Source organism: Macrobrachium nipponense, chromosome 5 (genome assembly GCF_015104395.2).
Source record: "Macrobrachium nipponense isolate FS-2020 chromosome 5, ASM1510439v2, whole genome shotgun sequence".
NCBI lineage: Eukaryota > Metazoa > Arthropoda > Malacostraca > Decapoda > Palaemonidae > Macrobrachium > Macrobrachium nipponense.
In genome coordinates, this window is record NC_061107.1 from 84,852,827 (window position 1) to 84,876,938 (window position 24,112).

The window sequence follows — 24,112 nt, forward strand, 5'->3', positions numbered from 1 at the left end:
TGATTAGGATCGGTGGTTAGGCATACGCTAATTGTTTTTATTTTGGCTTGATTTTTCCTTAAACTTACGATGTCTGGATCTAGTTCGACTAGGCCAGAGTATGTTGTGTGGAAGAATGCAAGGTTAGGCTACCGAAAACTTCGGTAGACCCTCATACAGTGTGCGCGAATTGTAGGAAACATGTTTGTATGTTTGATGAGCGCTGCAACGAGTGTGAAAATATGTCTGATTCTGCGTGGAAGGCTTATGAATCATAGGTACGTAAACTAGAACGTGATAGTGTAAGGTCTTCCTCCAGGCGTGTAACACAAGTTACCCGTCCAGTAGAATTTATCCCTCCAAAGACCTGTGATGCCTTCGGGCCCTACAATAGTGTCTTTGGAGGATAATACCCTATCTGTGATTCTTAAATCTTTGCGTAGCCTGGAATCATGTTTGCATTGGAAAGTTATAGTAGTGTAGTGAAGTATAGTGATAATGCCATGAGTGTTCATTCTATCGCGTAAGCGTATAATTTCTCATTGACAAAACACTACCGCGTGATGGCTCTCCCTACCTCGGTGAGGCAGAATGTAGTAGGGAGGTAGCTGTCCAAGTGTCTAAAATACTCTACGTTTGTTCATAAAACTTACCAGTCAGATATATGTATATATATATCTGCCGGGTAAAGGTGAACAAGCGAGTGTGTATTATAGTAATATTATTTTTGGCCCTTACGTCATATTACTATCAAACGGTTGTATGGTTCAAGTTATATACTCATACCATAGTTACTCCTACGGAGGACAACCGAGAGTACGATTATTCTTATTACATTTAATCGGTTCTCCCTGCAACTATTCAGGGGTTGCCGGTTTCCCTATTTTTAAACATTTAAGGTAATGTTATGACAATACCAAGTTAGCCTTTTATATTTAGCAAATTCAGTTTCGCTTAAATATACCAGTTTGTTGGATTTTGGTTTCTGCTCTATAATAATAGTAAACCTATTCATTCGTAGAATGGTGTAGGTGGCAACTCAGGCAGAGCAGTGCGAGAACGACGAACATTCTCTGAGTCTGCTGTCACTAATGCGTAATGCCAGTGCTCAGTTCTATCTGATTGTCTGCCATGCGCAGTAGGTTACGTCTCTCTCTCCTGCGGGATTGACGGACTAACCGTATTTCTACCCTACAATCACGGCCTTAGCCTCGGGTTGAGGGGAATTCTAGCATACATGGCTGAACATCTTCACTTTGCGAGAATTTTTTCATAAAAAATAAATAAATAAATTATATATATATGTGTATGTAGTATGTGTATATATATATATATATATATATATATATATATATATGTGTGTATATGTATATATATATATGTATAGATATATATGTGTAAATGTATATGTGTGTGTATGTATATATATATATATGTATTAGACCTTTTTCGGTTCTGTTTACCGCATGGTAACAGAATTTTGTCCGAGTCTACAGCGGCATAGCACACATGATTTCCCTCGAAACAAGAATGATGTGCAAGAGATGTAGTCAATTAGCTCGCCGAGACGTCCCTTGCTCGATTATGAAGGGGACTCCTTCCGCTGCCAAATACGACAGCGCCGAGCGCGACGCTCGGCAGGACGCTTGGATGGACGCACAACGTAATGCTTCTTCAGACATTCGCCGAGAATCAGAGAATAGTAATGGATCTCAGGAAGGAGACTTTTAGGAAGAAACAAATGAACAATCTTCTACAGTGTCTTCAAATTACTCCTGTTTAAGTGAAACGCAGCCTTATTAGGGAAGGAAACATGCTCGGTGAGGGAAGGAATGAATTGCAGGAGACCATTTCCTCGCTGGAGAAGTTTGTTTTCCCTGAATAGACTGAAATTCACACCTCTCCAGTTTTTCCTGCAGAAAAACTGGAATAGCATAGATCATCTAGAAATGATTCTGAACATCTCTCATAGTCAAGATTCGTCTATAGGTGATGTCATGGCTCATAATCTCATAGAATTTGAATCTTGAAAGATTACTTTAGTCTTCAGAGACGTCCTCCCCGCGCAGGAGTTGGAACTCTCGGAGGGTCTCGCTCCCTCTGAGGAGAACGAAGACGCTATAGGTCGCACAGGCGCCCGTCGTCTTTGGTTCCTCGGAGGGGGACGCTTCTCGTCCGTTAGCTCCTTCTGCTTTGCAGTCGTCTCCTGGGCAATTGGAAGACTTTCCGCAGTAAAAGAGAGCTAAGATGTATGATGTATGGTCTCAGGGAGGGGGAGCGCTTCACGTCCCTCTCTCTTTTCTACTGTGTTGCGATCTTCACCGGAGAGGACGTCTTCCGATGAGTATGCTTTTGAGCGCTTCGGTCGCTCCTAAGATATATCCTTGGCAGTCCATGTGAGAAGGAGGAGGGCTTCCCCTCGCCCATCGTCTTCTCAAAGGATCAGCCTTTTGCCTGAGAAGGAATGTTCTCCATCGAAAAGGATGATTGTGTCTTTGCAACAACAACTTGTTTTGTTGATTGCAGTGAGAAAGGCAAAGCCACATCGCGAGAGGAAGGATGATAGGCTGCCAATCAAGAGTACAGGCAGTCCCTTCTTCTCCTCGTTCCGCTCTTTCGCCAGTTGCCTTGCTCTCTAGATTTCATGCAGCTCTCCAGAGGTTGTCTAGAGAGCACGGTTACCATCTTCCCGAACGTGTGTCAGTTGAGAAGAAGAAGAGGTCTTGGTTCGATGGCTTCGAGCCTCTTTTGAAGAATAGTTTCAGCCTGCGGCCCCTCAGTCTCCTACTTCGCAATTGTTATCTTCGAAGGACGACTGGCTCATTCATGCCTCCACTCAAACGCGGTGTCTGAAGGATTTTCAAACATCTTAATCGTTGGTGAAGTCCCTGGAACTACTAGTGAATTTCGAAAAGTCACATCTGATCCCAACCCAATCCATCGTGTATCTGGGGATTCAGATGGATTCAGTGGCTTTTCGAGCTTTTCCGTCCCAGGGACGTCAGCAGCAAGGCTTAGACAAAGTGTTAGCCTTCCTAAGGAAAGATTCGGGCTCGGTGAGGGAATGGATGAGTCTAACTGGGGACCATTTCCTCGCTGGAGAAGTTTGTTTCCTTGGGAGACTGCACCTCAGACCGTTACAATTTTTTCTCAAGTACAATTGGAAAGAAAACAATAATCTACACATGATCTTGGAAATTTCAGGAGAGGTAAAACATCACTTGAAATGTTGGCTAGATCCAGTGTAGCTGTCGGAGGGCGTGTCTCTCAAGCTTCAGAGCCCCGACCTAGTGTTGTTCTCCGACGCGTCCACCACGGGATGGGGAGCATCATTAGGGGGAAACAAGTGGCAGGCACCTGGAGAGGGGAACAGGTGTCCTGGCACATAAACCTAAAGGAAATGGCAGCCATCGTTTTAGCTCTCCAGTTTTTCCAAGAAAAAGTCTCTCGTCGAATAGTCCAAGTCAACTCAGACAACACCACAGCTCTGGCGTACTTGAAGAAGTAGGGAGGAAAACAGTCTCAGTCCCTTTTTGCTCTGGCAAAGGAGATCTTGCTGTGAGCAAGGGCACTGGACGTCATGATCCTTACGAAATTTGTAGCATGAGTAGAGAATGTCTGGGCAGATCTCCTCAGCAGACGAGGTCAACTTCTGCCAACCGAGTAGACTCTGCATCAGAAGGTATGCCAAGAGCTGTGGGGGTTATGGGGACGTCCGCTCGTGGATATCTTTGCGACGTCCAGAACGAAGAGGCTTCCACTGTACTGCTCCCCAGTACTCGACCCAGCTGCAGTGACGATAGAACACACTTCTCTGGGACTGGACGGGGATGGACCTGTACGCCTTTCCCCGTTCAAGATCTTAGGGGAAGTCATGAGAAAGTTTGCGGTGTCGGAAGGGACGAGAATGACTTTGTTCGCCCCGTTCTGGCCTGCGAGAGAGTGGTTCACAGAGGTCATGGCCTTTACAGTAGACTTCCCGAGGACGCTTCCAGTAAGGACAGATCTACTCAGACAGCCCCACTTCGAGAGGTACCACAGAAGCCTCTTCGCTCTGAGTCTGACTGCATTCAGACTATCCAAAAGTTGGCCAGAGCGAGAGGCTTTTATACGTCAATGGCGAAAGCTATCGCCAGTGCAAGAAGAGCATTTTCCAACGCAGTGTACAATCGAAGTGGATAGTCTTCAGGAGTTGGTGCAAGAAGAACGGCATTTTCCTCCACCACGACCTGTGAGCCAGATTGCTGACTTCCTTTTCTGAGAAGGGATCTAAAACTTGCAGTCTCTACAATCAAGGGTTATAAGAGTGTGCTTTTAGTTGTCTTTAGGCACAGAGGCCTGGACTTGGCGGACAACAGAGACCTTCACGATCTCTTGAGATCTTTCGAAACGATGAAGGTTCAACAACCCAAGTTGCCGTCTTGGAACTTGGATGTAGTTCTGAAGTTCCTCATGTCCAGTCCATTCGAACCTATGCATGAAGTGCGAGCTTTTATGAATTCTTCTTGGTTCCATAACAATATGTCATAAAGGACATATGAGCTGTCACTTACGGGAGATGCAATTCTGTGTTGACCTCCCGTTACACGAAGGATGTCAATTCAACCTACAAGAGATCCTTTTCTATTGGTTGTTCGTGTCTGCGGATACGTTGCTGGGATAGGGAGCCGACACTGATCCTTAACTAGTGAGTTAATTTTTAGTTTAACTCTTTTTAAAATTAAGCGCTAACCCTCGTGTTAGGATCAGGTGATCGGGATCGGTGTTGTGCTCCTTAATTATGCTAATAGGCATAGGTATATGGTCATATGAGTGGATTAGCACCCATTGACAAATGCCAGTTAGGCTTTGCCGAGTAAGTGGATAAGACCCCATCGGCAAACCCACAAGAACTCTTACCCATAGGTTCACATCCTCGCTGAGGCTCTTGAGACGAAGCAGACTCCTAAGCAATAGCTAGGAAGTCAACCCTCCGTCTGAAAAGATAGGAACCAAGGTTTATAAGAGGTACTTCTAATAACTTGTGGTGTTTGGTCAGGAAGCCAAGGTTACCAGTGTCAAAGAATGCTTTGGCTTTTTTCTTGAGGGGCACCATCAAAGAAGTGCATTCATCCTATCAAGACAGTGATATGAAAGTGTTGAAGGTGAATGCGCATGAACTGAGGGCTATTTCTACGTCGGTAGCCTTCCAAAAGAACATGGCACTCAATGACATCTTGAATGCCACATTTTGGCGTAGTAATTCAGTGTTTGCCTCTCACTACCTTCGGAGGTGAGGATTACATACGAGAACTGCTACTCTTTGGGCCCATATGTCGCAGCAGACAATATATTGGGGACAGAGAGTAGCACTCTTCCTATCTTTTAGAAAATAATATGTTAGTTGGGACTTTTTAATTTTATTTCTTTTTATTTTTTATTTTTATTATGTTTATGTAGGTGTTTAGTTTTTTGTGGTCTTGGGTAGGCCGCCTTAGGCGACCTTCCCTCCATTAGCCTTGGTTTACGAAGTTTAACCAGATAGGCTAGGTCAGGTGGTAATGTTTTTGCTTCGCCCTCATAGTAGGGTAAAATGTTTTTGTCACAGTGTGGTCACGCCCTCATTGACAAATCATCTGGAGCGCACCAGCTACATAGGTCACGTCCTTGCTGGCACCTCCAGTGAAGCATTAACAGCATTCGGTGTCTAAACAACACCTATATGATCTGTCACATTGTGGTCACGCTCCCCGTGACAGTTCATTAGAGCGCACCAGCTACACAGGTCACGTCCTTGCTGGCACCTCTAGGAATGCAGTACCGAAATTGGAGGTCTATAATATAGGATCTAGTTGCATTGTGGTCACGCCCCCGTTGACAGATCCTCTAGAACTCAACAGCTTCACAGGTCACTACCTAGCTGGAGTCTCTAGTAAAGCAGAAGCAGACTTGGGTGACGGTACTCACGAAGTCAGCTATGCTAACAGTTAAGGAACCAAAATATCAATCATATATATGAAATTGTTTCCCAAAATCGAATCTGTCTCCCCCTTCCTCCAAAGGTGGGATTCAGCTATATATATATCTGGCAGGTAAGATTCATGAACAAAATGATATTGTTATGATACAATAAAGTTTGTTCATACTTACCTGGCAGATATATATAATCAAAGTGCCCACCCACCTCCCCTCAGGAGACAGTGGCACTAGAAAAAATCTGACAGAAAATGGGAATGGTTCCTTACGCCCGCCTCCCAGCGGCGGGAATGGGTACTACCACCTGGCCGACCACTGCGTGTGCCGGGAGTTTTGAAATTCTGTCGGACTTCGGAGAATACAGCTATATATATATCTGCCAGGTAAGTATGAACAAACTTTATTGTATCATAACAATATCATGTTTATTACATTCATGCTGAATGTATGGGGTTTGAATTTAAAAAAATAATATGAATGGGTAAAGAATTGGTTCAAGAATTTCCCATATAAATGCAGTGTATTTTCACTACTTTGATTGGTGCTAAAAACATTAGTGATGCTTGACTCATATGATTCATGGGATTTTGATGAATAACCCATACTCCCCAATCTTTGAATGCGAAGAATGCAGATCAGCAGCACATAGTTATACAAATCTTTGAGTGATTGTCAAACTGTTAAACAGCAAAGTATATCAAGTATTGGAAACAGATCTTAAGAAGAAATTATGTGAATTATTTCCAGTCTCAGATATATCCTGTAGAGGTTGGGGAGCTCATGTGGGAGGAGGGTTTACGGGTTTACTTTGGGGACTTGGCCCTTCAAGCAAACATGAACAGAGTGCACATCAGCGTGGTAGAGATAACAGCATGGTAACCTACATCAGCAAACATATGCACAAATGGGCATTAGTGTCATTGATGTTTAGGATCCAGCTGAGAACTAGGTACATTATGGGCATAAAGAATGTCTTTGCAGACTAACCGAGGCATTGAGATCAAGTCATGGAGACAGAATGGTCCCTGCACCAAGCAGTGGCAGAGAATCTGTATAACCTATGGGGACAACCAATTATTGAATCAGAAGTTTCCCATCTACTCACCAATTGCAGACCTGTGGTACAACTTAAACATTTATGTATTTCTTACATTCAGTCTACTCTGCTAGGTACTTTGCAGAGCATTGTATTTGTTGACCCCAGGCCTTTGCTTGACAATAGTAGACCCCTCTGGCCCCATACTGAGTTTTATTCAGATTTCCTATCACCCCTGATAGATGTCCAGAGAGCCCCTGCTCCAGTGTCCTCTCTTTTATCGTATTTGTGTTGTGAGGATTTCATAGAACAGTGCAGCACTTCATCTTCACAGGTGAAGGTAGTCCAGTATCTCCTGTGAGAGAGAAGCTTTTCTCACAGAACAGCAAGGGAGATGTCTGACACCCTCTACCACATCCTCAGCAAATGTCTTGTGGGATGCAGGTACGAGCAACAGGTTGGGTCCAGCTATGACTAATTTATTAGTTCGAACTCTTACAATATAATAGGCCTATGTGGGCTGCAATGTAGTCCCCCTCTCTCGACAGGTAGAAGAGGGAGTAACAAAAGGTCATTTGTTTTTTTACAGACGTAAAGTAACAATATACAAGAGAGAAATAAGCAATTGGATATACAGGCAGGCCCCAGTTATCGGTGGTCTGGTTTTATGGCATTTGTCTAGTGATGACATTAATTGAATTTTTGGCACTGACATGCACCAATCACTGTTTATCAGCGCCGAGCCTTGGTTATCGGCGGCACTGATCCTCAGTCATTGGTGCCGGTAACTGAGGATTGGCGCTATTATCGCCGATTTTCAGCTTTCGGGAACTGCCTGTACATATAGTTGAATGCACAGCATTTTGATCTGTACATTGATAACAAGCATGACATGACAGCAATAATGATGCTCAAAATAAATAAAAATGTGATCTTGAGGATTTGAGTTAACTGCTTTCTTCCTATCTGTCACGTGGTTTGGGTACTCAAGACAAAGATTTTCCTTAGGTAGGCCATGTTATGGCTTGCATGTAGCTCACCAGTGCGTGATGCAGGTACGAGCGAAAGGTCATGTCTGGATATGACTAATTTATTAGTTCACACTCTTACAATATAATAGGCTATGCGGGCTGCAATGTAGTCCCTCTCTCTCTCTGTAGGTAGAAAGAGGGAGTTACTTAAGCATTTGTGTTTCGTTACAAATGTAAAGTAACAAAAACAGTGGATCCCCGTATTCGCGTTCTCCGGATTTGTGGACTCGCCTTTGGGGATTTCTCTCTGGAACATCCCCCCCTTTATTCATGGAAAATTCGCCTATTTGCAGTATTTTTCTATGAGAAATATCCACAAATTTGTGTTTTTGTTATCAATTTCATCATAAAATGCACTTTTTGTGATAAAACTATTTAAAGAAACCAGGTATAAAAATTTGTAGGGGCTTTTTCTTGAGTTTTAACTATCAAAATAGGAGTTTTCAACATTTTTATAAGGGTTCCAACTATAAGCGGGTTTTAACTATTGGCGGGGGTGTCTGGTACGCATCCCCCGCGAATACAGGGGGACCACTGTATGCAAGAGAGGAATAAGCATTTCAAATGGATATACATATGGTTGAATGTACGGCATTCTGATCTGTGCATTGATAACAAGCATGACATGCCAGCAATAACGGTGCATGAAATGAATACATAAAATGTGATCGTGAGGATTCGTGTTTCCTGCTTTCTTTGGACAGTGGTACCTCGGTTTTCATACATAATCTGTTCCCGAACCTCCTACAAAAACTGGAACATATGAAAACCAAAGCAGTTCCTATAAGGAATATTAGTAAATAATATTAATGCATTACAGACTCCCAAGATATTACAAAAAAATATAAATGAATAATGAAATGAATAATGAACATTTAATATCACTCTTACCTTTATGGAAAAGACTTTTGTTAGCATATGGAAGATGGAGAGGAGGGGAGAGGGAGGAGGAAAGGTTACTGTTTGGAAAGGGAATCCCCTTACAGAAGGACTTCAGGTATTGTGAACCCGTCTGGGGTTACTTCTGTATGTTTTTTAGTGGCACTGTCTGAGAACTTCCCCACTTCGTTTTTTAAGGGCAGTAGGACCAGCTGGAGAGTCACTGGACCCCTGTCAAATAATAAAACTGTCCAGAGACATTTGTTTTTGACGTCTCTTCAATCATCAATATCTGCCTAGTGATACAATGCGTTGTCATTAAACATATCAGAGACATGAGAGCAATGTCTTTGTTAGGATGATGCGTGTTAAAGTTTTCACATCACTCCACTTTGCAAACATTTGTTTAATCACTGAAGGTGGCACAATATCCCCTGTCTTCCTCCTCTTCCTCAGATTCCTCAAGCTCTTCCATGTCCTCACCACTCGTATCCAAGCCCAAGGACTTCCCCAGAGACACAATAGTAGACTCCACAGCAGGCATAGGGTCATTGTGGTCAGCCTCAAACCCTTCAAAATCCTTCTCGAGGTAAGACTCTGGTCACAATTTCCTCCATGCTGAATTCATTGTCCTGGAAGTCATTCCCTGCCAAGCCTTATCTATAAGGCTTATGCAGTTGAAGATACTGAAGTGATCCTTCCAGAACTCTCTTAGGGTCAATTCAGTGTCTGAGGTCACTTCAAAGCTCCTTTGAAACACTGCCTTAGTGTAGTTTCTTGAAGTTCGAGATGATTTGCTGGGTCCATGGGCTGGATGAGAGGAGTGGGTATTAGGGGGCAAGAACTTCACTGTGATGAATTTAAATTCATCCAGCAACTGGTCTTCCAAGCCAGTAGGATGCACAGGAGTATTGTTCATTACCATGAGGCACTTGAGGAAGCAACTGATTATCCTGGAGGTATTTTTCAACCATGAGCCAAACACTTGATTGACCCACTCAACAGAAATCTGCCTCGTGACCCATGCCTTTTTATTCGCCTTTCACACGACAGGTAATGCATTTTTGATCACATTGTTTTTTTTAACACTCGTGGAGTTTCAGAGTGATACACAAGTAGGGGCTTCACTTTGAAATCCCACTGGCATTCTCCACAGACCAAGAGCGTTAGCCTATCTTTCATAGGCTTGTACCCTGGCAATGAACTTTCCTCCTGCATTATGTAGGTCTGTTTTGGCATTTCCTTCCAGAACAGTCCTGTCTCATCCCAATTGAAGACCTGTTGAGGGAGGAATCCTTCAGCCTCAAGATATTCCTTGAATTCCAGAAAAATTCTTCTGTGGCGCATTTGTCGAAACTTGAATTTTTCGAACCAGCCTCTGCTGGCCTTGAAATCACTTAAGAGTAGCACTTGTTGGCATTTTCTTGCTTAGATCAGCATGCAACATCCTAGCTTTCTTACAAATGATAGATTCAGACACGCTATCCCCCACTAACTGTTTTTTGTTGATCCACACCAACAACAGCTCTGCATCTTCCACTAGTTGCAATCTCTGTTTTGATAATGACGTGACCCCTTTTGCAACATCAGCTGCCTTGATTTCATGTTGTTTTGCTAGGATAGAGCTGATCATCGACACCGACTTAGAGTACATCCTATTGAGATCAGCTACATGTACACCACTTTCATACTTTGCTACAAGTTCTTTCTTAAATTCTATCATGTTCCTGGCCTTTTTAATGAAGGGATGGTACTTGTAGCTTTCTTTGCCCCCATGATGGTCACTTTGCAGTAGTTTTTTATGGCAAAATAAACACAAAATCGAACAAACGTGCAGTGATGCGGACTATGAGCGCAGAGATGCATTTAGACGTGAAACAAAACTAGAGTGGGTCACGAGAGAAAATGGGATGCTTTGTTTGGGCGCTCAATCTGGGGCCCGGTCATTTGCTGGGCCCCGGATGGAGCGTTACCGAGTGTACAAAAACCAAGGAAATATACGATAACCGAGATGAAATTTAGGAGAAAAAAGTATATGAAAACCAAAACGTACAAAAAGAGAGGTGTCCGAAAACCAAGGTTTGACTGTATTTGTCGTGTGCTCTGGGTACTTGAGACAAACAATTATTTTCCTCAGTTAGCTTGCACGATGGCTTGCATGTAGCTACAGTCTATTAAGGAAAGTGGGCCATCTTCTCCAATTTGTGTGGTAGAAGTGGTTACTTTACAGTCCATACTTCTTTTCAATGTGTACCAAACTTCTTATTCCTCCTGCATTGAGACAAGGGTTGGTCATGAAAGGGTATTGTGCTGCAATTGCTCAAGTGTTCTGCCTGCTTGGCATGAACCTATCCACTTCCCCAAAAATAGCAATGCCTTCTGAGTGAGCCTTACCTGTACAAACTCCTTTTTCAGATATTGGGCAGGGATCTTACCATCAAAACTATCTTCCCTCTAGCCCTTACCTTGGCCAAGAAAGCAGGAGATTTGCATGGATTATCATAACTCACTGAGCACTCAGAGTGATGGCAATCACTCTTGTTCTCTCTCATCCTGGAATTCATAGCCAAAACAAAATCCCTTGGTTCAAAGCCCAAAGTTTGAGAGTTTTACTATTCTCTCTCTCCAAGACTTCACTGGCAGAGGGGCAAATGAGATGTAGCTGTGCCTGATTTGAGCCCTAAAATATTAAAAGTATGAAGAATTTCAGACCAGAGTGCAAACAACTTTTTATACATACGTATTGGTCATCGCAAGAAGGAGGTATCCAAGAACACTAACCTTTGGCTATGGGAAGTATCTCCTGAACTTACGAGTCACATGATGGTGTGGAGGACCCTCCAACTCACCTGTATCATCCAATTTTATCCAGGTAATTGAGGGACCCACTCATATTTCGTGTAATAGATTAGAGCTCTTATTCAGAGATGTTCCAGCTATTATGAAGTCCAAAGTCTGCAGGTATATAGACACTTCCAATCATTGCACCACCGAGATGGATATATCTGTTGATTAGTATACGTATTCCTAATGCCAACATTGAAAAAACAGTCTTGCCAATTGGGATCTCATTATTGAAGCTTGTCAGGCACTTAATATTTCAGATGTTATATAGATCCGAATACCAAAGAAAAGTTAAATGAAATGCTGATAGCTATTTTAGCCAGGTATGTCTCTAGAAAGGTCATAAAATTCAGGTCAAGTGACCAGCCATGGTTTGATGAAACATGTAGACGAGCTTACCATGACCAACTGACCAAATTTCAGTACATGAAGACAAATTTTTCACATGAAAATTACACGTTTTGTTGAATCTCGCTGCGCTGCAAATAGAATTTACCATGTAGGTGAGTATAGCTGAGAGAAATTGCAGTAATTTCCTAAAGAGGAAACTTGAAGGAATTACTCAACCTCACCTGTGGTTGACTTGAATAAGCATCATTTGTCTTTGGGTAAGACTCATTATCCATTCTATCACTACTAATAATTGATGGTAGGTAGATTGGTTAATGGCCCTAAGGAAAAGGTTGATGCTGTATCAAGCTCTTGAAGCTAAGCAATCAGCTGAGGATGTCCTTCTCCCTGATGTTTGTCATCCTGAAATTATTATTATAAAATTTGCATTTTGCTCAAGGGATGTTAAAGAAATTCTGGATAATCTTGATATCTTGGGTGGAGAAGATCTTGACGTTTCCTTCCCTTTGTATTTTGAAAAGGTGTCTAGTTTGCTGTCTTCCAAAATTTGTTGATTTTAGATTTTTAGGCTGACATAGTATCTTTGCAGATGAGCAGGTGCTAGTAAGTAATACGGTGTTTGTTCTAAAAAGTGATATATTTGCAGACTGCAGTAACACAGGCCAATTTCTATTCTCCCTGTGCTCTCCAAAGTTGCTTTAAAAACTTGCTTTTTAGCCACTACATAAGTAGTATGTGGAATAAAGAAGATTGTTAGCTGATAGTCAAAATGCATATGGAAAGCGCTAGGTACCTGCGATGCTCTTTTAGACTTGACATGCCATTGGCAAGAGAACCTTGATAAAGGTTTTGAGTGTAGAGTAATTTAGTGCTGCTTTCAATTTAGTAAATCACAAGGCACTTTTTTTTATGAACTTCAGAATCTTGGAGTAGGTGGATATGTTTTAGGTTCATGAGAAATAAAGCAGCCCTTCTTATCAATTGTGACATGGACTGAATTAGTGAATGTAGTCGGTGGGGTATGAGGCTGAATTCTAGTAAAATGAAAACAATATTGATTAGTAGAACTTGTACAGATTTTCCACCCAATCCTCCCCTTCAGGTGGAAGGGACTTGGCTGAGTGAGTCTGAAGCTTTAACTATTCTATTTGTAACTTTTACTACATCTTACTTTTGAGAAACGCCTAATGAAAGTTTCAGCAAATGCTCCATGAATGTGGGTATTATGCATAAGGCCTCATATATTTTTAACTGATAAAATCAGTGTAATCTGTTTAAGATCACTCGTCCTTGCTTTACTAGAATGTTTTTCTTTGTTGTAGATGTCTGCTTCTGCCAGAGATATATATCTTTTAGATAGAGTGGATTGTGGTGGTAGGTTTGTTTTCAAATATTAGCAGTGTACCACTGACGGCTGGTCTCTTGGTGTCAATTTTCTGTTAATAGTTGCATTTTTAACAGAGATCTTTCACCTTCACAATTGATCCTTGAACCCCTTTTCCTACAGAGAGCAACCAGATTTGTTGAACAGCAACACCAATATGCAGTAAATGTGCCTTGCTGGTGAATTTCACAGTTCCAGAGGTCCTTTATTCCTCAGCACCGCTGGACTGTGGAACAGTCTCCCTGAGGATGTTGTGCAACTGGAATTTCCAAGGTTTAAGTGGAGATACCGTGTATTACAGGCTGTCCCCGGTTATCGGTGGGGTTTCCATTCCAGCAGCTTGATGATAAGCGGAAATCTGTGATTTTCAGAGCTAATCATTACTGATAACTGGATTTTGGCGCCGACAACCGGAAATCTGCGTATTTTGGTGCTAGGCAAGCCCCATAATACCTGATCACACATAACCGGAGCTGCCGATAACTGGGAACAGCCTATACTGCCTTGACACAATTCTCCTTTTAATTTAATTATATTTATAAAAGTATCTAATTTTTCTTTTTTAATAAGCAATCTCTTCTTTCTTTTTGTATTTCCCATTACCATCTGTTACTTCTTGAAACTTGAATTTCAAGTCAATGGCTCGTGTGGACATGTTTCATATGAATAGGGTTTATCTTTTAAATAATAATAATAATAATAATAATAATAATAATAATAATAATAATAATCATGAAATCAGTAAAATTGTGCCCGCACTCACCTTCTAAAAGAACTAACTGGTCCATCAGGGGAGGAGGTTGGCAGTCTGGTGCTATTGCCCAAAAGTTCCTTGACAAATTTTTGTTAGGACTTCTGGTGGCAGCCCCAATATGTAGTGTAACTACTGGGAATTTTCCAGGTGTCCCATGGCTCATTCAAATACATTTGTTAGTGTGTGTGGTTGTTAGGGGTACGTGCAACGACCCATTCTACCTCTCGTGGCCCAGTCTGCTTGCATTTCTGATTGAGTAAAAGCTGGACTCAAATGAGTACAAGCAATTATACTTTGAGCTTCTGTTCTACCAGTCTAGAGATTGTGAGCCCTTGGCTCTCCTTCTGTAACAAGGGTGTTGGAGGGGGGAAGGCAAGGTAGAGCCTTTTTCGTAACCAATTGATTGTATAACATATAAAAAGCTTACAGCCAATGGTTCCCACCTCTGTGGAGGTATTAGAGGGTTCTGCTAGATTCTTCTGGAATATCTCTGGTCCATAACATGTAGAGAAGGGATGGAGGGAAGTACCAGCAGAACAATACCGTCTTGCCCTTTGGATGGTGTTGATGGAGCCAGTGGAGCAAGTGGTATGGTGTCTGCTGAGCAGCAGTGACACACTCCCAGTTACGGACTCTGAGATCTCGGAGACAATGTTACGGTGTCGATATATCCTGGCCAAAGGTTGACACAGTGTTACGGCCTCTGAGAGAGGTCCGCTTCAGGTTCGATATGAAATAATAAAAAAAAATACTTCAACACCAACAGCTGAAACTGTGGATACGAATATAGAAAGAAACACTAACACAACAAAGGTTTATTTACAAGCTTACTAACAAAGGGAAATGCAGAATGGTATCGCCTATTTACATAAAAAGATAAAATCTTACAATGCATGAACTGGGGGAACAGTGAGGCATTTCAAATACTTGCTAGTCAATTTGGCAATTCGACGCGCTGGCTTCATAAATGTAGAGCAGCAATTGCAGTTGTCCTCTTGACTCTGTATTGCAGAAACTAGTCTACTTGAAAGGCAGGAATTCCCCAAAACCTGTAGCAGGACCTTTTCTTCTCTGAAGTCTGCTCGACGTCGAGAAAACACGGCCGTCCACTCCTGAAGACGACTAGACCAATATCCAACCAACTCTCGAACAACTCTTCTTTTGATTGATACTTTGTCGGTTCCTTCGTTTCTAGTCTCTCTCTGATGATCACTGCTGCTGATCTCTCACTGATAATCTGATCTGTGGCTCTTACTAACTGGTGATCTCTCTCTTTTACGATCTCTTCCTCTTACAATCACTGCTCTCCAAAGTTCGTTCGTCGTATTTATACGGCACTCTGGGGGCGGAGCCTACGGCGAACGTCACCGACTCCAGGGATTTCTAGAATTTCTTAGATGAATCTAGACGAGGTATTGCATCAGAAATCGCGGCGTTTCTCACGTAACGACGGCGCGTTTTTGCGCTCCACAACACACCCAACGATTCCAGAACAGCTGCGAGGAAAAGACACCTTCAACACGGGCGCGAAAACCTCCTTACTGCCGAACTTCTCGAACATGCGTTCTCCTTTCCTTTGTCTTCCTTTGCTATGCAGTAATTACCATCACACTCCCTTGGGTGTTGTTAGCAGAGAGGCACTGGTAGCCACCTCCTTTTTCCACATGGTGGCTCTCCAATACGCCTGCCAAGTGATTTACCTTTAACTATGGGCTCTACCTTCCACTTAATAAGTGAATACCCAAAAGAATAATAGTTATACCCTCGTAAGAACAAATGCCAAATTTTAAAAGTAATTTCTGTTTTTCCAAGGTATGCAAACTGTATTTTTCATTTTGGAGGTAACCCTCCTCATCCTCCCTGCTTTGCTAATTTCTTCCAATTTCATTCTGCAGATGGGCTGGAAAAACAATGGATGAGAATGGGCTTCCATTCTCTCCCATGTCCACCTGGGTAAAACCCTTGTTTAGTCAGTACATGGCTCTTCCAGTGGATACACAGAAGATAATCCATAGTATATGAAAGGATACAGTTTGTATACCTGGGAAAATTACAAATTAAAAAAAATTTGTTGATTTCATTAGGTTTTAATATGATAGCATTTGAGTGCTGGTGGCTACAACTTAAAATTGACGGGAACCCTCTTGATGTAGAACGCTTAGCTGTGGATTTTAGAGGAGAGTTGATTCTGAAGGTTAGGCTCTCAAAATTCTCTTATTTCCCTGACCATATATTATTATTATAATTGGGATGATCACAGTCTTGTAATGTTTTAGTCCTGTCAAGTGAGTTTAGCTAACATTTGGGTCACTTTGTAGTAGGTTAAGGAATGATTTGTCAGCTCAGTTCTCACTGCTAACATTAGTTAATGGTATCATCATAAGGATTTAAAATTTTTTTTTATCTTGTTGTCCTTTTTGATAGATAATAGAATGTTAAACTTTTTAATAGATAATATTCTAATGGACTCTCATACCATTGGGCCCCTTAACATAATGGCACAAGATAAGGCAAAACTCCTTATTAGCTGCAATGACAGTATATCCCTCTTAATCTAAACCAGTCAGCGTTTCGTCCGGGAAGTGAAAATGTCTAAAATGGGCAAAGGAAAAGGCTTAAAGAAGATTAAAGTCATGCCATGAGAGTTGCAGTTTATGATAAATTCTTACCCATGAGATTAATGAATGACAGCACTGAAGATTGTATATCACTTGAAGTGCATGAACAGGTAGTGAGGTTTTTAGGCATAGAGCCAAATGTCTTTAATGAGCAAAGGGGCTATTTTTAAAGAACTACAGACCATATTCAAGTGATAAAAGGAAAATAGAAGCAGTAAGAATGCTAATAAAGCTGATATTGATAGTAAAGTACAGGTTTTAAAGTATGATATAATCTGTCAAAAACCACGGCTACTCTTAACTGCATGGTTACCTCAATTAGCTAGACAGAATCGGATGCTACACACAACTCGAGCAGACCAGCCATGTTGATTTGTGGTATTTTAGTTTAGCCATAATTTTAGGATTATTGAGTTCTATTCAGTTCTTATCCCTAGTCTTATTGTTCAAACACATCTGCACTCTTCCTTACCTGACCTATCTGTTATTGCCTGCAACACTATGCAAGTTGCTGCTGCAGAGTTTAATTTTCTAGTGTCAGGTTTAATGAAACCTACTTTGCTAGTAGTTTTATCTTTCTATTGATAAAATTTGGAATACTGCTTTATCTAGTGCAGTTGTGGAATCTTTTGATGTCCAAATATTTAAGCAGGGAGCAAATTCATTCCTGCCTTCTGCTCACATCTCTTAAAAGTCAGGTGTATTGGTTTTATTTTCTGTTCCTTCATATTTTTCTTGTATCTCATTTTCCTGTCAATTTCCTCGCCACAGACTGATGTTGCCTTGTAGCCCTCTTAGGTTTATACTAGTTTGTTGACAGTGTTCATAAGGGTTTTCAAAGGTAGATTTAAAGAAGGAGAGACAGTTAATTTTGGTTACTGTAGAAGCTGTTATATAATTTTGATAATCCTTGGCATACAGAAACTCTTAGGCTATACAGTCCACCACATAATAGCTGTGCAATTAATGCTAAGTCTTTCCTTTTCACGGATCTCTAGAAGTTTTATTCCTGTTATTACCAAGTAATATAATTAAAATATTTTCCTAATCCTGTATTCGAATCATTAGAACTTAGGATATTCAAAGTTTTACAAAGGGCGCCTTTTTTTAATTTATTTATATTTTAAAGAGACTGACATACTACATGATTTATCATATTTTTTTTTTATTAAATACTATTATTTATCATATTTTTTTATTTCTCTTTCATAGTCTATTCTTTACCGTTCAGTTTCTTTTTCTGTACTGGGCTACTTTCACTTTCCGGGTTTATAAGCTTGTAGCTGACTGCTTTTCCAAGGGTTGTAGTTTGGTGTACAGCAGTAATAATAATAATAATAATATAATAATAATAAATTACTGACATTTTATATATCACCAGTTAGATAGACAGTAAACCATTCTTGTTTGTGCACTGATAGATATTTTACTTATTTCAAAAAAGGTTTTAGAATCAGAAACTACTCTATTTACATTCCTTTTCCATTATAGTTTAGGCTTAAGTAAAACATTGGTTTGTTTACTGTGAAGGATCATAAGTGCTATGAAAACTATAATTCCTGACAGGGATCCTGATTAGCTTATGCATCACTTTGTATTTATTGAAAAGGGTTGTAGTCTCAAACAATGAGGAATTCTGCTTAATACACAATTGCAAGATGATTGTTATCCTTATTTCATATATTCGTTGACATATGTACATTACATGTATATATCATGTTAGCTTACTGATATTTAATACTGTTCTTGTAATCCTACATAGCTTTTTCATACAAAAATAGGTACTATTTTGTTTGTTTCATTGTGTTTGATTGTGGCTACTTATCTTTCTGCAATATTACACATCAGTTCTAATTTTTCTAAATGTTTTAAGATTTCCATGTTATACTTGCATTTTGTCATTTTTGTCAGTATATTTATGGCCATTGAATTTATGATAGCTTCTTAACAACAATGCTTGTCACTTAACTATGACTTGAGATAGAGTCAAACATCATACCAATAATTTTGGACCTTGGGGGGACTTTTGATAAGTGTCTTATATGATGCCTGATTTTCAAAAGGCATATTTATTCTTGTCTATTTCTTTGTATTTATGCACTTTCACATGAGATGAAAATATAATAAAAGCGGGAAATGCTGAAGATCTGATAATTCAAATATTTTGTGAAGAGCTTATCTCTTCAGTGAAGTTCAAAGAAAATAGTGGTTTGTTAGTCTTAAAACTGGTTGTAATGTGAACAACTCGGTCAAAATTGTCTGGTGATAAGTTTGTTGGAATTAATGAAGTAAACAATGGGATGGAAATTTTTGTACTGTGCTTGTTTTCAAACTAGTTTGCACAGTTGAAGTGGATGGTAAAGGTGTTGTTCTTTCTAACATTAGTCTGAATTGGTTATCATTCAGTTAAAGTGTGAAATGCTTTACCAAGCGATAGTTGTCACATTCTTGTTGTAGTTGCATTTTGTTATAGATAATACTTTATATCTATAATGCTGGTTGTACTGTAAGAATAAAGTTTTTTTTATTTATTATTAAGATGGCAGTTTTAAGTATTGATAAGTCTTATACCTGGATAGCTGTTAAGTAATCCACAATAACATTGAAATTATAAGTTATTCCCACAGGGTACTCTTTGATAGTATGTAAAGGAAATACCTCATATTAATGTAAATATTAATAATTAGCCATTCAAGGAAATAAGAACACATTTATTTTTTATGTTTATGCTAGTTCGTTTTGTAGTTTATAGTTGGTTAAGGAATTGTGTCTGTGATGGTTGCGGTGTATGATGCTTACAGGTGGCAGCGTTAGTGCTGAGGACCAGACAGGTGATGGTGGAAGTGATGTTACTACCACTTCACCTCATCCTACAGGAAGTACATCTACTACTCCAGCCCCTGTATCAACATCAGTTGGGGCTGGAGTTACATCAAGTAGTATGGGAGGAAGCTCAAGTGTTGGAGTGGTTGGGATTGGTGGGTCTAGTGTCCCAGGGTTGGGCTCTGGCACACCTTCGACACCTGTCAATCTTCCAGCAGTCTTGCAGGACCGGCCTCACTCTGGGCGTGGTCGTGTACCTCCACCAGTGCCTCCACGATCACCAAGAGGCGGCACTTCGCAGCCAGCTTCTTCATTTTCACTTGCTCGAGGTGGAGTTGCTTACCTCACTATGCCCCCAAGTCCTCGTTTTTCTGGAGGAAGCCCTCGTTTTTCGCATCTGTGTAGTCCTAGTATTGGCATGGCTGGATACAATATCTGGCATGCTGAAAGTATGCGTAGACTTAATCAGGAATGCATGATGCCATTGCATGTACTAGCAAGTGAACGTCAACATTATGTTTGGCAGCTTCCAGCTGAAGATGTTATTGCTATGTCACCTATACAGTCTGGTTCTATTTCACCAGATGACACAGCCCAGAAACCAGCTGCTAGTCGCACCAATGCTGAGGCTGCTATTCATGCTGTGCGTGAAGTTTGGGATGTAATCAAATCTGCATCTAGACCCTCTACTCCCTCTGGTACCCCTTCCCATCACCGTAGTCGGCCTCATGGTGAAAATATGAAGAGCCATTCCCCACATTCCAATGAACATCACACATTTAGGCCTTTTTGTTTAAGTGGTCAAGTATCTGTTGATCATAGCAAGGGTGAATTCCTCTTACCAGATACATACATTACCTATAAAAGGGGTGCTTCCCATAAGCCAGGCATGGCAGCACCTGATATGGAACTTTCTTGTGAACATCAAAAGCATGACTCAACCGATGTCCATCAGTTTTCAAATCATGACAGTCAGTTTCCCCTTTCCTCATGCTTTCACAGTCACCAGACTTCACCATATAATATTAATTCTACAACTGTGAATTATCCCATAAGAAAAAATGTGAAATTACCTTTGCATTATGAAACTGGGTATGGACCAGGATCATCACCTTCAGTAGTGACAACATCTAGAATTTATGGTAGCAGAGAATTATCTCATTCTCCTCGAAAATCTTGGGGTGTGCCACAGAAATTAACCCCGTACGTTGAAGGTGCTTTTGACTCCCAATACTTGGAAGATGATCAGAAGCCTCAGTCAAGAAAATCTTATGCTGGTAGAGAAGCCTTAAAAATGGAAGAGGCTTTTGCCAAAAGAAACTCGATGACAGACAGACCTACTGCTGGTGATAAGGTGTACATTGAGCAGACTCTCGCTCGTTATTTGGCACGGTCAGGATCTCCATCTTCACATGGGCAGCCGTCAGATGCTTCTGTTTTAAATTCAAATTCATCCTTGTCTTATATGGATTCAAGATCTATCTCTCCTTACTCCAACTTGTGTACCCCATCTCCCTATAGAAGGCCACTGGCAACACAAGTTGGAACAATATCAAATGCAGACTTGAGTACAAATAAATCTTCAAAAGAGCTAGGATTACCATCATCACCACATAATAAGTCCTCCCCAGGCTTGCTGGAAAACACCACGAAACATTATTACGAATGGCAAAAATATAACCAGTTGCCAGGAAATTCAGTCTTGCAAAAAACATTTTATTTTGAAGTCTAGCTTTACTTTGATTATACGTGTAATTGCATGCGTTGTTTTTAATTTTTGTCCTGTGCTATGGTACAGTATTGCTTGGTTATCATATTTGCATGTTTTGCAATGGTATTTTTATTAAAGCTTTATAAATTCCCTTGTATTTGCCAGAGAATTTTTAAAAATTGTAATGATGTACGTATAGTTGGTTATGCTTAGGAATGTACCAGTGTGCTTTGTGTGATTTTTACATTTTATTATTTGTGCTTTTTATTTGTCGTATGTACTATACGTATTATAGTGTTTTATAAAGTATAACCAGTTCTAGTGTTTATTTGTTCTTTTAATTGTACAGTAATTCAATCACCAAGGTTTTAGTACAAATTATTTACTTCCTTTGGCATTAGTTCATGTAAATCATTGAAAATGAGTAGAAATGTGTTCATTTGCCTTTTGAACTTCCTTGGCTTTTGTTCCTTATTATCATTGGTGTGCCACGCGCATTGCAGTACTGTATCTAGTCGGCTAACATCTAGCTGTCTTTTGGCGTGTAGGTAGTGGACGCGGTTTAGTTACTGTGAGTGGTGGAAGTAGTGGAGCAGGCCATCCCCCTGTAGGTTCAACTCCCCCACCTCCTTGGGATTCTTCTTCAAGCGGAACAGCATCAGCCAGCACAGTTGTTGCTACTTCTTCCCCGCGAGTCCAAGTCCGTTCGTCTCATACACATGTTACTACAGTAGCCATTGAAGACCGATCTGATGTTGTCAGGTAAGAAACATGTTTCATTTTTTTTGTGTGGATTACAACCTGTTACTTTTTATGCTGTAACTGTTTATAATGTATATACAAGATAATAGCATGTTTGGTAGTTTTAACTGCCTTTTATATTTAAAAAATCTGTCATGATGGAAAATGCCTAGAAGGGGAATTATATTTTCAGTAGTGTACTCAGAATGATAAACTGTAGGTGTCACTTATCACACATATACGTGTAGTAAACCCACTTCAGATACCTTTCTATACAGTATTGACTTTGAAAGTAAGCTGCAATGTAGATTATGTAATTAATGTACACCAGAAATATCATTACTGGAAGAAGCAGTGTGTTTTGGAACCACTGAAAATCTTATATGCAGTAAGATGTAAGATTCTAATGTATTTGATTTGTGAGATACTAGACAGCAACATCTGATTTGGGGTGGTAGTAATTTTTAACTGTGAACATTTAGTCTTGATAATCTTTCATGGGTAGTTGAAATTTATTGAGTTGTTCCTTGTTTACTTGGGCAATCAATTTTGGTGAACGTGTTAATTTGTCTTTATCACAAACACGAGCCAGTAATGATTAGCATCCTTCATATTAAACTAGGCTAGCTGGGCGCTCTAGGGAATACAGTACGTAAGTATGGTAGTTATATAGTGTCTTAGTAAATGGCAGTTAAGTACTGTACCAGTTAATTCTACCTTTATTTTGAGAATGGTTAAAATTTTATTTTTAAGTGTTTTTTACAACTGCATCTTTATTAATGACTGCCAACTTTATAGTTTATTTGAAAACTAAAAGGACACGGGGTGGCTGTTGTTAGTCATCTCAGAATTTTGGCTGTTAAAGTATTATACTATAGTGTTGTAATCTTGATTGTGTTATCGAAATAAGATCAAAAGCTTCAAGCTTTTGGGGAAGTTTGCAAAATAACCATTTTTAATTTAGCTTTTCTTCATAATTGAACAGTGTGGCTTCTGTGTGGCTCCCTAAAATATTAGCCACAGTTTTGGAAGTTTTTCTTTTTAGTTTTCAATTTTTTTTATCATATGTGTTTCATGGTAATTAGCCCTACAGCATGACATATTTATAGTTTTATAATTGCTTATTGAAAATGTGTGATTAGGCCAGGCCTTAAAAAGGAAAAGCTATGTGTCATACCTTAGAAAGAAGGCTAATGTCACATAGAGTTTGTTCATTTAAATTTAAATGAGGTGTACAGAGAGTTCATGAATGAAAACTCTTCAGGAATTCTCTTCAGAATTATTTAGAGAGTTCTCTTCAGAATTATATAGATATTTTAAAATTTTTGAAGTTTCATGTCATTTTTTGGAGGAGGGGGAAGGTTGAATAAGATTGAAATAGATTTCTAGGGACTGTTTTAAGTTGTTTTCTCAATCACTGTAAGATTACCCAAGCACTTTTGTTGACTCAAATTCCTTTTTGGGTGTTACATATAGGAAATCACATTACTCACATAGAGTAAGAAAAAAATCTTAATATAATCTATGTACCTTCCATGGGAAGTTGAGTATTTCCCACCTCCTTGTAGGCCTCTTTCCTAAAACAGTCTTAAAAAATATGCTAATTTTAAAAAGCTGTAAGTGTTTTTTCTAATATTTTTAATATTTTATTTTTTTAAATTTAAATTAGAGCTCAAGCAATAGCATAAAAGGTAATTAATAAAACCGGGAACAAATTCTTAGCATATTTATTATAAAATATTTACAATGCATCCTTGGATGGGAATTTGTGACAACATTCCCCCTTATTACCTCCGCTCACTCACACTCTTTTAGGGTGATCTGAAGAGTTGCCAATACCTAGTGATATATGTTTGATTGTATATATACAATACCCAAGCTGTGGGGGTTAATGAACATCAGAGGTGGTTGGGTTAGCAGGAATCCCTTAAGGATAAGAGATACTCTCCCATAACAGCCATTGTTTAGTGTCTTTGGTTCAATTTTTAGTTCCTTAGTTAGTCCTT

At 40.0% G+C, this 24,112-nt stretch overlaps 1 protein-coding gene across 1 annotated transcript in view; it reads left to right on the forward strand.

Moving 5' to 3' along the window:
- The window catches only part of LOC135215473 (phosphatidylinositol 4-phosphate 5-kinase type-1 beta-like), a 555,040-nt gene that overhangs the window by 368,744 nt on the left and 162,184 nt on the right, over window positions 1-24,112 (forward strand). Inside the window, 2 exon segments of the mRNA XM_064250216.1 lie at window positions 19,633-19,983; window positions 21,914-22,127. Coding sequence (XP_064106286.1) covers window positions 19,633-19,983; window positions 21,914-22,127 — 565 coding nt within the window.